The sequence below is a fragment of the Myxocyprinus asiaticus genome, chromosome 12 (genome assembly GCF_019703515.2).
Source record: "Myxocyprinus asiaticus isolate MX2 ecotype Aquarium Trade chromosome 12, UBuf_Myxa_2, whole genome shotgun sequence".
Taxonomy (NCBI): Eukaryota; Metazoa; Chordata; class Actinopteri; order Cypriniformes; family Catostomidae; genus Myxocyprinus; species Myxocyprinus asiaticus.
Window position 1 is genome coordinate 5,124,287 of NC_059355.1, and position 15,677 is coordinate 5,139,963.

Below are 15,677 nucleotides of genomic sequence, written 5' to 3' on the forward strand. Positions count from 1 at the left end.
TCTATCTACCCACGTGTCTATATGTATGTATGGTCTGACTGTCTATCTATCTTTCTGTATGTAGTTGTGGTCTTGGATGGAGGATCTGCAGAAGTCTCTGGTGGAGCCGGTGGTGAACTCTGAGTCGGTGGATGCTGTTCAGGAGCTGATCAGACAGTTTCAGCAGCAGCAGAGCAGCACGCTGGACGCCACGCTCAATGTCATCAAAGAAGGGGAGGAGCTTATTCAGCACCTGCGGTGAGTTTAATAACCAGCCAATGAGTGCATTCAGCGCTCATGTCTTACAGTTTCTCTATAAAAAGTGACTCTTCCATTTATAACTTCCTCTCTGGCATTTCAGAACAAATTACCAAAAATGGTCAACATCACAATGGAGGGTAAACGAAAACTTTTTAAAGGGATAGTTCAAACAAAATGAAAATATATTGCCCAGCCATATCCCTAAGTTGTATGCTGATAAGGAGAAATTCTACAGTTTCTTATTGCTCACTGGAGGGGAGGATTATCAGTGAATTATTACATAGATTTTGGTCTGTTTACACAAAGCTTTCTTATGGCATCAGAAAACTTGGATTATAGTTGCATACTGTAAGTCATAGGACAGTTACTGTATGTTATTTTTTTTTTTTAGCTTAACAGAATTGTTGTCATGTGGAAAAAAGCAGCGTGATGAGTCTATAAAATTCTCCTTTTGTGTTCCATGGCAAAATAACATAACTTATGCAATAAACTCTCTGGCAAATAACAACATATGGCTTGACGTAAGGGTAAATAATGACAGAGCTTAAATTTCTTTGGGTTAAGTATTCCTTTAAGCTTTTAGAATTAAAGATTAGAGAATGTTAAAAGCCTACAATTGTTTGTTGGGCTTCTACCATTTTTATTGTGAGTAAAAGTAAAGAGATGACAGGAAATGATGGGGAGAAAAGGAGGGAACAGGATCGGGCCTGATTTGAGCTCATGGCTCACGTATGAGCATCCCAGCTCAATGTGCTTGAAAAAGCATGCTAACTAATAATCCATAGCTCCAGCAATTTTCAATTTACAGGTCAATATTAATAATATTCTTTTCAGAATTACTTTTCATGAAGTCCTAACTGTGTTGATCACTATTGATATTGATTTGTGCTTGGATGTGTTTGTGCATGTTCAAACAGGGACTCAGCACTGGCCTGTAATAAGTTACCTCACGCCAGCTCAGTATCTCATATTGAAGGGGTTCTCCAGCAGTTGGATGAAGCTCAGGCTCATATGGAGGAGCTTTACCATGAGCGCAGGATCAAACTGGACATCTTCCTGCAGCTCCGGATCTTTGAGCAGTACGCAATGGAGGTGTGTTTGTTTGATTGCCTGAGCCCAAAATGCATATCTGGTGTACCTGATCAATGCAACGCAAATTCCTGGACACCTGATCAACGACTGAATAAAGTATTGCTGGACATCATACAAGAAATAGAACATAATTTTGTAACTCTTTACAATAAGGTTCCATTTATTAACATTAGTTAACATGAACTAACAATGAACAATATTTTACAGCATTTATTAATCTTAGTGAATGTTAATTTCAACATATACTAATACATTTTTAAAATCACAAGTTGTATTTGTTAACATTAGTTAAAGCACTATGAACCAACATGTACTAAAAATGAACAATTGCATTTTTATTAACTAATATTAACTAACATAAATAAATGCTGTTAAAAATATTTTGTTAATTTATTGTTTGTTAATGATATCTAATGCATTAACTAATGTTAACGAATGGAACCTTTTTGTTAAGTGTTACCCATAATATTTATGATTGTTTACTCCTTGTTTGATATGGAAATTATTGCAAATACTGTATATAGCATATACAGTATACGTATATATATATATATATATATATATATATATATATATATATATATATATACACGTATATATTGCACTAATTACATTTTGTTATAGATCACACAATTTGGGGACCTGGGTATCTCAGCGAGTAAAGACGCTGACTACCACCCCTGGAGTTGCAAGTTCGTATCCCAGGGCGTGCTGAGTTACTCCATCCAGGTCTCCTAATCAACCAAATTGGCCCGGTTGCTAGGGAGGATAGAGTCACATGGGGTAAACTCCACATTGTTGCTATAATGTGGTTCGCTCTCGGTGGGGCGTGTGGTGAGTTGTGCGTGGATGCTGCGGAGAATAGCGTGAAGCCTCCACACGTGCTATGTCTCCGCGGTAACGGGCTCAACAAGCCACGTGATAAGATGAGTGGATTGATGGTCTCAGACGCAGAGGCAACTGAGATTCGTCCTCCACCACCCGGATTGAGGCGAGTCACTACGCCACCACGAGGACTTAGAGTGCATTGGGAATTGCGCATTCCAAATTGGGGAGAAAATTGGAAAAAAAAAGAAAAAAAAGATCACACAATTTAATTTGAAATTTGTTATGAAATTGAAATGTGTAAATCTTAAAAATAGTCATTATGAACCTAAGAGATCTTAAAGTAAAAGGAAGGGCATTCCTCTTTTGGGCATGTTTTCCAGAACATCAAAGCGTTATCGTAAGTAGGCTAAAGTTAAAAGGATTGTTCACACAAAAGTGAAAATTCGTAATCATCCGAACAAACCAGTTTATTAAAATTAATCAGACTTTCTTATGAATGCCTTTGATTCGGCTCCTTGCATAGTGTGCTTATTAACAACGGTTCATTTGTCTGAATGTGTTGTGAAAATATACCCATTGTACAAAGTAGCCTGACAGGAACAACTTGGGGCACCTTCCTCACATCACATGAAAATATTCAAATTCCCGGACATTTTGCCTTTCGGAATTTAATAACAGTTTTCCAGAACAGACGGCCAAAAAACGGGATGATGCCAGAAAATCCAGGACGGGTGGCAACCCTAGCTGTGCCTATCTTTGTATAGTATGGCATGTGTTTGTGTATGTCATTTTGTAACACTGAATGTTTGAATCTTCTGTCAGATTAGTGGGTGCTGTTTTGCTATATACACATGGACATGTGTATAATAAGTGCATTCTGACAGACTATTTACTCTCTTGTGTGTGCCCCAAAGGGGAATCGAGAATAAGCCACTCATACAAAAATGAATGTGAGAAGTTGTAACACTCAATATGGCGGCTGTGAGAATAGAAGTCGTGACATTCAGTTAAAAGAGCCTGTTTTTTTCACTCTACTTGTATGCCTGTTACCTATATAGAACATTGATGGGTGTAAGTAAGATGGCTGCCAATGAACTGACTTGTCTTAAAGGTGCACTCAGTAATTTCTTTCCTCATTTAAAAAGTTTAACTTCTAAAGAAATGAATAGTCAATTTTAAGCATATGTATAAAATCATGACCACTCGTGTGAGATGAAGAATTCAGTCATATCAGTAACCTTATAAAAGCTCTTTTATTCTACATGGAGAGGGTCCACTCATGGGGGCAGCCATGTTAGCATCACATGACCAGTTGAAAACTACTCACTTAATCTCAGTAACTGCCCTGTTATTGGATGCTTTAATTCATGGATTAAATTAATCCTGGTTTACTGTGCATATTGAATTACTACAATGGCATTGGTATCTGAAAACTATTGATTTTGAAGGATGCTGCATCCAGGCCACAAGGTGTCAGTGTAAGCCACTTCGACAAACTTCAAACGTTTACTGAGTGCACCTTTAAAGTGACTTTATCTAAGTAATTGTACTCTAATTTCTCTGCTGTTTTCTTTGTAGATTACATTTGTGTTTGTGTGTTTGGTTACACTTTATTTTAATGTGTCCTTGTTACAGTGTAATTACACAAGTAATTACTGATTATTACTAATTAACAACATGTACTTACTATAGGGTTAGGGTAAGGGTTTGGTTTAGGGTTAGCTGCTTGTAATTATGCATAATTGAATGCTATTACTACAGTAAATACATGTAATATGTGTAACAAGGACACATTGAAATAAAGTGTTACTTTTTTGTCTGTGTACTTCATAAGTGTAATCTGGTAATCTCTGCCATCTGTCTGTAGGTGATGGGTGAGCTTGACGCTTGGAAACAGGATTTAATGCGACAGGCATCTGACTTTAACACAGAAGAACTCACACTGGCTGAACAGAGACTCCACAGACACACTGAACGCAAACTTGCCATGAACAACATGACCTTTGAGGTCATACAGCAGGGACAAGACCTCCACCAGTACATCATGGAAGTCCAGGCTTCAGGTGAGGAACTGCACAGAGATATTCAAGCAATAAGGACTAGAAAAAGAGAGAGTCATCATTCCATCTAAAAGCTAGGATCAGTGTGTTAACCCGTTTGGCAATTGTTGCCATTTGTTGGTGTTTGTTTACACCACCTGAAAATGTTGAATCTGCGTTTGTCAGTCATTTCAACAAACCCTGATGTAATCTGACTTGATCACGAGCCGTTGCCATGAAAATGAGGTCATTTTCCATCCCATCTCTACGGAGACAAACGTGTGCGAGTGCGACCACCATAGTGGACAAGGCTACATATTTAATAAAATAACACTAATACTAATAAAATAGGAAAAATAATCACAATTAATTAGAGCTGTTAACACACTCTTTTCAATTTTTAAGGAAAGAAAACTAAATAATATCATAATAACAAAATGATAACACCATGTCCTAACCAGTGTCAAAAGTACGCCCCCTGGATTTGATTTTCAGGGGTATTTTGTACTTTTATGAGGGCATATTTTTTGCTAAACGTAAAATATACCATGTGTCATCCTTTAATTTCAAATACTTTAATTTAATAAAAGAATTACATAGTTCTCTATCTGAAAATTGAAATATTAGAGAATGTATTACCTCGTACCCATAAAATGTAATCAACATTAACTGTTATCAATAAAAAACAGAGGAATTCTCGACGGGGGCATTTCTTGCTACCCACATTTTAAACTCAAAACATTTTGTTGATTACTTGGTTACTATTTTTGAGGTATTGCACTTGGTTGATCCACCCACTGTAAAATCTCATTGGTACAAAGTCCCACTCCTCATTACTGTAAAATTGTTAATTTGTAAAAAAAATTTGTATCCCCTTTTCTCTCAATTTGGAATGCCCAATTCCCACTACTTAGTAGGTCCTCGTGGTGGTGCGGTTACTCACCTCAATCCGGGTGGCGGAGGACAAGTCTCAGTTGCCTCCGCTTCTGAGACAGTCAATCCGCGCATCTTATCACGTGGCTCGTTGTGTATGACACCACGGAGACTCACAGCATGTGGAGGTTCATGCTACTCTCCACGATCCACGCACAACTTACCATGCGCTCCATTGAGAGCGAGAATCACTAATCGCGTCGTGGTGGCGTAGTGACTTGCCTCAGTACGGGTGGCGGAGGACGAATCTCAGTTGCCTCCGCATCTGAGACCGTCAATCCACGCATCTTATCACGTGGCTTATAAGCACGTTACCGCGGAGACATAGCGTGTGTGGAGGCTTCACGCTATTCTCCGCAGCATCCACGCACAACTAACCATGCACCCCATTGAGAGCGAGAACCACTAATCGCGACGACGAGGAGGTTACCCCATGTGTCTCTACCCTCCCTAGCAACCGGGCCAATTTGGTTGCTTAGGAGACCTGGCTGGAGTCACTCAACACACCCTGGATTCGAACTCGTGACTCCAGGGGTGGTAGTCAGTGTCAGTACTCGCTGAGCTACCCGGGCCCCCCCAGTACTGTACATTAAATATCAAATATGTTCTTATTGGCTGTGATTGAGCCGTGGCGTACAGCAGTGTCACGTTAAGTGTCTTCTGAAATTCTGTTAAAGTTGTTTCTGCAATAGGTGTGCTCCTTGTCTCCCACAGCACGTCAACCAGGGCTTCAGTCATCTTTGAAGTAAACAATGACTTGCAAAATCAACAAAGTAAAATCTTGAGTGTGATAAAAATGCTCTGACTCTAAGCAATGTTTGCCTCAATGTGAACACCATAGTAAGTTTCCAGTGAAAAGTTATTTAAAAAGTATACCTTTAAAGCAAGATGTTCAATATACAGCTACGTGGAGCAGGATTTTAGACTACTGAGATTTCACTCTGGGCGGGGTTACCAAGTGACTGACAAATGTCCAGTTGCTTGTTGCAGTTGTGGTGGGTAAGGGCAAATTCTCGGCTTCATAGGGAAGAGAGCTTTTTGCATTAGTAGTAGAGCTTTACTTCTAAATTTGAATGTCTCTTCTCTTGCACTAAAAAAAGATCCCCAAAAAAACTCTTTAGACCCGTTCACACCACGGGTGGCATTGCCGCTTGGCATCGCTAGACTTTGCGATCTGTGTCGCTGGTGGGCGTTCCTACTGCTGCCGCCCCTCTTACGTTATTGGTGGACTGTACAACTTCCGTAGTATGTTTGAAATGCTGATTACAGATGATACTGCCGATAAAACTAAGATATCATTTCACAAGGAATCAGTTCTTTTGCCTTTAAAAATGTACATTCTGCAGGGGAGAGTGTTTTATATAACCTGCAGCAGTGCTTAATGCATCATATCATTAAACAAGATGAACATTATATCAATATATGAATCAAACTCACTCCGAATGCCGACACAGTTTTCCACGCATCATTTTATTAGGCCATATCCATGTTTGTGGTTACAGATAAATGATATGGAACAGTGAAATCGCTTACAGAAACGTTTTACTTTCCCATCTTGCCTGCACTCGACTTCAAAATCACATTCACCGCCTAAAGAGGGATGACCAGAGCTCCTCTGTCATTGGTAGTCCCTCGCGAATGTTGCTCGTCTTTTGCATAAAGTTGAAATGTTCTCAACTTGTCTTGTCGCTCCCCATGGCGATCTCTGTCGCCAACTTTTGCAACAGCTCGTGTCGCTGGAAGTCGATGTGCTCTCATTGAAAAATAATTGGATTGTGTCACTTCGTGAGCGATGCCGCTGGCGGCTTTTGGCTAAACTTGATTCAGTCATCATGCACTCAGACAGTGGTTCCACATGTTTCAAATGAGTTTTCCTTAATTAAAATCCATGTAATTTCAACAAAAAAAAATTAAGTAGAGGGATTCTAAATGAATCAAGTTAACCCAACCCATAATTAAATATGTCAAAATAACTTAAATGAAACTATTTATGTGATATGCTAGCTAGGACAGGAAATGTTGGCATGCTAAACACATGCAGGTGGGAGCACTATACTGACTGCAACTTGGTCACTATACTATGGTTAGCACAGCAATTGCTCAATGGACAAAGCACTATATAATACTCAAAACACATTGGACATCAACCTAGGCTCAAGCTCCACTCTTCACAATGTTGTTAACCTCCAAAACATTATCAACATTTCAACACAACATAAGAAAACATTAAACACTAACAAGTCTCTCCCTTATAATCACTTGCACAAGAACACATACAATTACACAACATTTTATTAGTCTTTAGAGCCTGTTCAGACCAAACATGTTATTGTGCTAAAAAAAAAATAGACAGCGCAACAAATGGAACAGTACACCGGTGTCTCGAGACACTTTCTTAAAAGCCGACGTTCTTTTTAACCCGACATAGTGTGTAAAAAACACAGTGCTCTGGCATGAGATGCTAAAAACAGCGAGATGCCTCTCAACGGTCAAAATGCATGTTTACATACTGTAGAAGAACTACTGAAAAAAAATTGTAGATGGATGCAAAAAGCATTCGGTTTGAACTGCCCTTTTAGACTGGTCAATATACAGATACTCGGACAGATAGCCTAATAGAACAGGAAAAGTGTTTGCTAATATCTGATGTAGGGGCCGGTGAGAGATGGAGATAAAAGAGTGTGAATCAGCCTCCGTGCTCTGTTATGCTTTATAGACAGTTACTATGGACACAACAGTGGAAACCAGCTACACACATTACGAGCTGTCTTAGATGTGTGTGATGAAAGAGGAAGGGAGAGAAATGAAGGGATGTGGAATGGATTGGAAGGCGTGGAAGGTTGATGGAGGGTTGTATTTTAACTCCATACTGGGATCTTGGGATCTCTATAGCATTATCGGGGTGAGCTTGCTATGGAAACCCCCCTTACTTCCCCTATACCAAGTGACAAGGCCTCGCTCATCATTTTGGGATTGCCGTGGACACACTCCACCGCTCTTGATAGGGTTGCCGTTAGGATGCTCCAGATACTGCAGAGTGCCGCCCTGTCACTCACACATTTCACATTCCCATGGGAACCGACTCCAGTGGACCGCTGTGGTGTTGCCTTGGAGACTGCCCACGGGCAGGTAGCTGAGGATAAATGGGGTGATGTAAGGGTTAGTAGAATGAGGTGTATATCTCTGTCTCTCGTGCACATGCTTAGACGCCGGTCGTCTCTGTCACGCACTCCTGCAGTTGTATACACGCAAATGCGCGTATGATCGGCTGGGCAGCTGGGACATTCCATCACACGCTCGCCTCTCTGACACATTCCCTCCTCACATCCCATAATAACTGCTCACTGAGATTACAAAGGCCGAGACCTGAAGCATAGTTCAAAGCACAGCTGGACTGAGGAAAAAACATTTCCTCTAGAAAAGATGTAATCTATGGTTGTCTAAAGGAGAGTTTTTTTTTGTTTGTTATTTTGACCCATTAGAAAATAACCCATACACTCACACTTAAATGAATAGTTCACCCAAAAATGAAAATTCCTAATGTCGCTCCAAACCTGTAACGAAACCAAAGCTGTTTTTTTTTTTTTTTTTTTTTTAAACTGCAATTGTGAATTTTTAAGAAGCCTTAACAGGTTTATTTGCCATAATTTAAAAGAATAAGTACTCCAGTCTGTCAAGCTCAACAATGAAAAAAAAACACCCTTCATAAAACCAGAGTAAAAGTAATCAATACGATTCATGCACTATATTCCAAGTCTTCTGAAGTGACATGGTCACTTTGTGTATAAACAGAACTAAATGTAAGACGTTGCTCACTCTCAAATCAAATTCAGTACAGAAACTGCCTTACTTAGGGTGACCAATGACTTATTGATTGCGGAGGACGCTAGAGCATGCTCCATTATAGTGTTGCTTGATACAGTTGATCATTCATTTAACTGATACATTGAAGAGAATATCTGGGGAAGCTTTAGACTGGTTTGTTTCCTACTTGTCAAATAGGAAATTTGTAGTGTCGGTTGGAGATGAGATGTCCTCCTCTTCAAAAATGAAATGTGGTGTTCCGCAAGGACCCCTGTAAAGGCCAATATTGTTTTATATGTTTGGTTTTGTGATTCAAAAATACAATATAAATATTAATTGCTATGCAGATGACCTGCAGCTGTATTTGTCACTTAATTTAAATGTTCTTCAAGCTTGTATAGCAGATATAAAAAATTGGATGGCATTTAATTTCCTTCAGTTTAATACTAATAAAACAAAGGTTGTTAGAATCTGTCGTGATTTTTAAAAAAAAGTCAGATTGACTCAGCACTTAATCAGGTGGTCCCAAATATGCAGCAGGTGGTGAAAAATGTGTGCGTCTGTTTTGAAACAAGTTTACATTTTGAATATCACGTCTGGAAGTTAGTTCAATCTTGTTTTTTATCAGTTAAGGAACATTTCCAAGGCGAGACATGTCTTAGGTGTAAGGGAGACAGAGAAGCTTATACCGTACATGCTTTTATTTCATCTCGATTTTAGTATCTGCTGAATCTGTTTTTAAGTCTCATTGAAGAACTCATTTGTATAGACCTGCTTTTATTATTATGTGAATGTGTTGTGTTTTAATTGTATGTTTTGTGAAGCACTTTGTGCTAAATCGCTAAAAGGTGCTGTAAAAATAATGTTACTCTTAGTTATTAAAATATACTAGTGAAGAAAAGTGCTTAAATCAAATATGGCGTCTACATCAATAACATCACACCTCTTGGTTCTCATCGCATCTTGTTACCAAACGTACAACATGAAGCCATGATGTTTGGTCACAAGACATGATGAGCAACATGTATGTTTATGTACCTACGTATATGTGTGAATTGTTTAGGTATGGAGCTTACTGGAGAGAAAGACGTCAACTTGGCGGCTAGAGTTCAAGAGCTTCTGGAGTTTTTGAATGAAAAACAGCATGAGTTGGAAGTGAGCTCCGAACATACACACAAACGTCTAGAGCAGTGCCTGCAGCTACGACACCTGCAGGCAGAGGTCAAACAGGTGTGTTTACTTGCACTGAAATGCTATATCTCAATTATGTCTTGCACAATTACTCATTTTTACAAGTTGACTAGTTAATACATCCCAATGTTATGTGTGTGTGTGTGTGTGTTTGTGTGTATTTATATATATATATATATATATATATATATATATATAGTTGTTTTTATTATTATTATTTAATGCACATTTATATCACTATACTTTGAGTTATTTTATCTTGGCATTGGTTTAAAAAATGGTTAACATTGCTCAGATGGAGTTTCAAATCAAAAAAGTACGTTTGACATCTTTCCCTCTTTTGATTGCTGAATCCACCACTCTCTATTTTTTTCTCTCTCTTTTGGAAAGCCGTGGAAACTTAATAGTGGATTTATATATTTTTTATTTATTTTGCCATCGGAAAAAATTGGAATGCAAAAGTAACATTAGCTATAATCTCCCATTTACTTCTATAGAGGTTTATCCCACTATATGTCCCAAACCCATAAATATGAAATGGGTCCATAAACCCATAAACACATAGTGTGTGTGTATGGAGAGAATCTCCACAGTGCTTAGACATTTATCATATCTCCACTGGCAGATTCATAACATTTGCATTGTCATAAAAGTCATGTCCCACTTGCTTATATTTTCTTTCAGCCTTTATGTAACACTTGATACCAATAACTAAGGTGGTGGAAAAGGACAATAATCGATTAATCGGCTAATAGTTATTTAAAATCGATTTATAGAATAATAAAAAAAAAATATTAGTCTTTCCTTACTATGAAGAGCACATGAGGCTACAAGAGTCCAAAATGCAAAATGAATAAAATCTCAAAAGCAGTTTATTTTGCAACCAAAATCCCTTTAATATCCATAAAAATTAAGATGCTGCATAAAAAGGGATTTTTAACTATAAAAAAGCTCAAAATACATTGGGGGTTTTTTATTTTGAAACGACAGAGACTTGGCTCTGTTACAATGCTCCATATGTAAGTATTTATAGGTTTATTGATGAGGAGTAAAAAAAAACTATCATTAACTATCGGCATTGGATTTTTGCCAATAACCAATAGTTTTAAAAAGCAGCTATCGGTATTGATTAATCAGTAAAACCGATATATCGGTCGACCTCTAATTCCAAATATATTGACAGGTTCTTAAGCTTATGACAAACAGAGGGATTGTCCTCCTGCTGTCTGAACATTTGAAGTCATTTCATCCTTGACTGGTTGACACAGACACATCGACAAGTGGCAGAACTAATAGACTAATCGATGCAACTGCTAATCTCAATTCATGATCATAGGATCCCTGTTTGAAACTACCTTGATTGTAATGTTATGAGGCATGTCTGTTCCAATGACTTCTATATTCAGAAATGAAGCCTGTGCTTTACTGCAGTCCAAGATTCTGACTGATGCTATTAGCCATGAGTACAAGTGCCAGCTAATTGCCTTTATCTTTGACACTTTGAGTCACACACACACACACACACACACACACACTCATATCCAGACTTGCAGTGCGTGGGGGCAGATTGCAGCTCTGCTTTTCAGAAAAATGAATCAGTCAAATCACTTGCACTATTTTACAGACAGCACTGGATTCTTATTGGCAATGATGTGTTCTCAATACTTCTTGTCCTTGTATTTTATTTATATTGATTATATCTTGCTTCTATATGTACTGTCTTGTACATCGATTATGTTAGAAGTTGAATGTTAATGGACACAGGGTGTTACATAACATGGGATGGTGGAATCCCACCAGCTCAGCTTTAATGTTGCTGCACCCTGCTGTCATACATTGAAATGTGGCTCATTATCGGTTTTATAATGCTACTGCATGACACATACAGTGGTATAAAGAAATATTTGATAAAGAAATATTTAAGTTTCCTCCCAGTTCCTAGAAGCATTTTCACTAGTGGTCTCAGACTTTTGGATCCCACTGTATGAGTCTTTATTTGTGTACATGTGTATGTGCATTTACATGCATGTACTGCTATGTGCAGGTGTTGGGTTGGATCCGTAACGGCGAGTCTATGCTGACAGCAAGCACAACAAATGCTGGTTCCCTGTCTGAGGCGGAGCAACTTCAGAGAGAGCACGAGCAGTTCCAGCTTGCCATTGAGGTACACACACACATATTCCTTAATGCCTTCAGCAAGGGGCAGCTTACAATGCTGCATATACTTTAATGTGAACATTAATATTGAATATTAAAACCTGTGTACACAAGCACCTGCAATTAGGAAATCATATTTCTGCTTTGTCAGGCTAATATCAAACAAATTATTTAACACTGTAGGAGGTTATGAACACATTTTGAGGGGTGGGAGTGTGGCTTCTGATTGCAAAAATTGATGCCCCCGTAGTTGTAGTCTATCGTACAAAGAGGATGAACTGGTCTATAAATTATATCCCCTTACCCCCTCCGTCATATTCATCTAAAGGATAGCATGACAAAGCTCACTTGATTTTTTTCTCCATAACAATTACTCAGCAAATTTATGAGCAGTAAAAGGCGCATTACCCCGAAATGAAGACTGAGCTTTAATTCAGTAAATTGCTGCATGTAACGACAGCCTCCCTTAATCAAAGGAAGTCAGCGTTGAGTATCGGCCAAAATATCCTTTCCGCCAAATATAAGCGAGCCAACGTGTTTAAATTATCTACAGCACTGGTTCTCAAACTTTTTAGGCCATGTACCTCCTTTGATTGGATCCAAATACCGCCTAGTCACAACAGTGTTTCCACAAATGTTCCAGCATCTCTTTGAGTGCTAGCTTAATGTGAGCTACATACACATGGTCCCATATTTTCAATAATATCAATATTCCTGTTGATAAAATAAATCATGGTGCTGCAAGACCCTCATCAGTCCCTTGACTGACCCTTTGCAGATCTGCGAAAAGGCAGAGCAGCATCTAAAAAGTCATTCAGGTTTCTGGGCACTACCATCTCACAGGACCTGAAGTGGGAGACCCATATTGTCTATTGTGAAAAAGGCCCAGCAGAGGTTGTATTTCCTTCACCAGTTGAGGAAGTTCAGCCTGCCATGGGTGCTGCTGATACAGTTCTACTCAGCAGTCATTGAGTCTGTCCTCTGCGCTTCAATAACTGTCTGGTTTGGTTCAGCTACGAAATCAGACATCAGAAGACTACAAAGGACAGTTCGGACTGCTGAGAGGATTATTGGTTGCCACTTACCTCCCTTCAAGAACTATACACTTCCAGAGTGAGGAAAAACGCTGGTAAAATCACTCTGGACTCCACTCACTCTGCCCATTACCTTTTTGAACTGTTGCCTTCTGGCCGACGCTACAGAGCTCTGAGCACCAGAACCGTCAGGCACAGGAACAGTTTTTCCCTCAGGCTATCAATCTCATAAACGGTTAAAACTTCCCCATTGAGCAATAATTATGTGCAATACACAGTTTAGTCTATTTATATTTATCCAACATACCACATCTCTTCTGCCACTACATGCCCTTGCACTATCTGTATATAACAGATTTGTATTTGTACATACAGTATGTACAGTATATATATATTTTTTGTCTTATTGTGTATTTCTATATATACTTATATTTTCTGTTCGCTTTTTACTTTTATTCTATTGTTTATTATCTCTGTCTTGTTGCTGTATTGTTTGTGCACTGGAAGCTTCTGTCACCAAGACAAATTCCTTGTATGTGTAAGCATTCTTGGCAATAAAGCTCATTCTGATTCTGATACTGATAAAAACAAACTGTACACCACAAATTAACATTTAGAAAGGATTACAATAGCATGTTTTAAAGGAATATTCCATGTTCAATACAAGTTTGCTCAATTGACAGCATTTGTGGCATAATATAGATTACTACAAAAATAAATTTTGACTTGCCCCTCCTTTTCTTTAAAAAAAGCACAAATCTGGGTTCCAATGAGGCACTTACAATGGAAGTGAATGGGGGCCAATTTTTTAATGTTAAAATCACTCACTGTTTCAAAAGTATAGCCACATGATGTAAACAATGTGCATGTAAACATGATTTTAGTGTGATAAAATTACTTACTAACCTTTTCTGTGTAGTTGTAGCCAATTTTACAACTTTGTTGCCATGACGTTGTAATGTCAACCAAACCTAAAACCCTAAATTGACTGTAAAAATTACAATTTAAACAACTTTACAGCTCAAATAATGCATGAGTTTTAACAGAAGAAAAACAGAAGTGCTTTTATAAAATTCTAAGCTTCAAATTTCTGCCTTTAAACCCTCCATAAATTGGCCCCATTGACTTCCTTTGTAAGTGCCTCACTGCAACTCGATTTTTGCTTTTTTTAAAGAAAAGGAGGGGTAAGTCGAAATAATTTTTTGTGGTAATCAACATTATGCCACAAATGCTGTCGATTGAGCTTCGCTTGTATTGAACCTGGAATATTCCTTTAATTTTGCAATCCAATTCAAACACATTAATCCTGAAATATCTTAAAACTTACAGAATTCAAGAAGTGCCTCTAACTTCTCTGTCAGAATGGTTATATTATAGATGCAATGCTCAAATCCGAGTGCTGAAGCCAGTGTTTCTTAGTCAAAACCAGACTGATCGCACTTTGAATTCAGTGACAGCAGGTTAAACGTTCAGCTGCTGAAATCGGTCTGTACTTACCGAAATTCAAACGGCTGCCCCCAGTGGTCGCAGCTGGAAGTGTTGTTAAAAGTATTGGCACATGTGAACTCCAGTTTGTGCATCAAATGTCCACAGAGTGGCGCCAAAAGTGAGTTTTAATTGTAAATGATTTAATACAGTAAAGAGTAATGCATATTTTATTAACCCTACTTCCTAACCCGAACCTCAACCCATCAGTGGGGTAAAAATGTTAATTTTAGAGTGAAAATGCAACATGATGAATTCCTGGTTTCCATGAAACCAAAACCACTGTCAGTGTGCTATTAGTAGGACCACAGAGAAAGGTGATCACAAGGGGGATGACACTTGTCAGTAGTTCGGCAGAATTGGGTCAATGTCAGGGTATTTGAACATTTGGAAGCAACATATTAATTTTCTTGTGTGATCATGTTGAACAAAACAAGGACACTTGAAAATCTCGCCTTTAGATAACATAATTTCTTACCTTTTTTGTCAGTCTCCTTAGTCTTTGCTATTTGCATGATCCAGGCATGATCTTGCATTGCTAAAGTGGAATATAGGCTATCCATGATGCAGTCTTAGATACACAAAGCTGTATTAACATTGTAAATAGATCAGAAATTAGAAATAAGACATTAAAAATAGCAATAATAATAATAATAATAATAATAATAATAATCTTTGTGTTATTACATTTCCAGAGGTGTAGCATACCACATTTTGAGAACCACTGATCTATAGTAAATTTGGTAAACATTAATTTAAAAATTAACTTCATTTATTAAAGATCATTACTCAAAAATGCAAAGGGGTCTAATTAATGCAGACCTTACTGCTTTTTTTACATAACCAAGAGCAGTCAACCAAGATTTCCTCCTTG

At 38.2% G+C, this 15,677-nt stretch overlaps 1 protein-coding gene across 1 annotated transcript in view; it reads left to right on the forward strand.

Annotated features, from left to right (window-relative positions):
- Nucleotides 1-15,677, forward strand: part of LOC127449144 (kalirin-like) — a 122,649-nt gene that overhangs the window by 49,979 nt on the left and 56,993 nt on the right. The window contains exons 12-16 of the mRNA XM_051712374.1: nucleotides 65-237; nucleotides 1,158-1,332; nucleotides 4,028-4,223; nucleotides 10,000-10,166; nucleotides 12,172-12,291. Of these exons, the coding sequence (XP_051568334.1) occupies nucleotides 65-237; nucleotides 1,158-1,332; nucleotides 4,028-4,223; nucleotides 10,000-10,166; nucleotides 12,172-12,291 (831 nt within the window). The remainder of the gene's footprint in view (nucleotides 1-64; nucleotides 238-1,157; nucleotides 1,333-4,027; nucleotides 4,224-9,999; nucleotides 10,167-12,171; nucleotides 12,292-15,677) is intronic.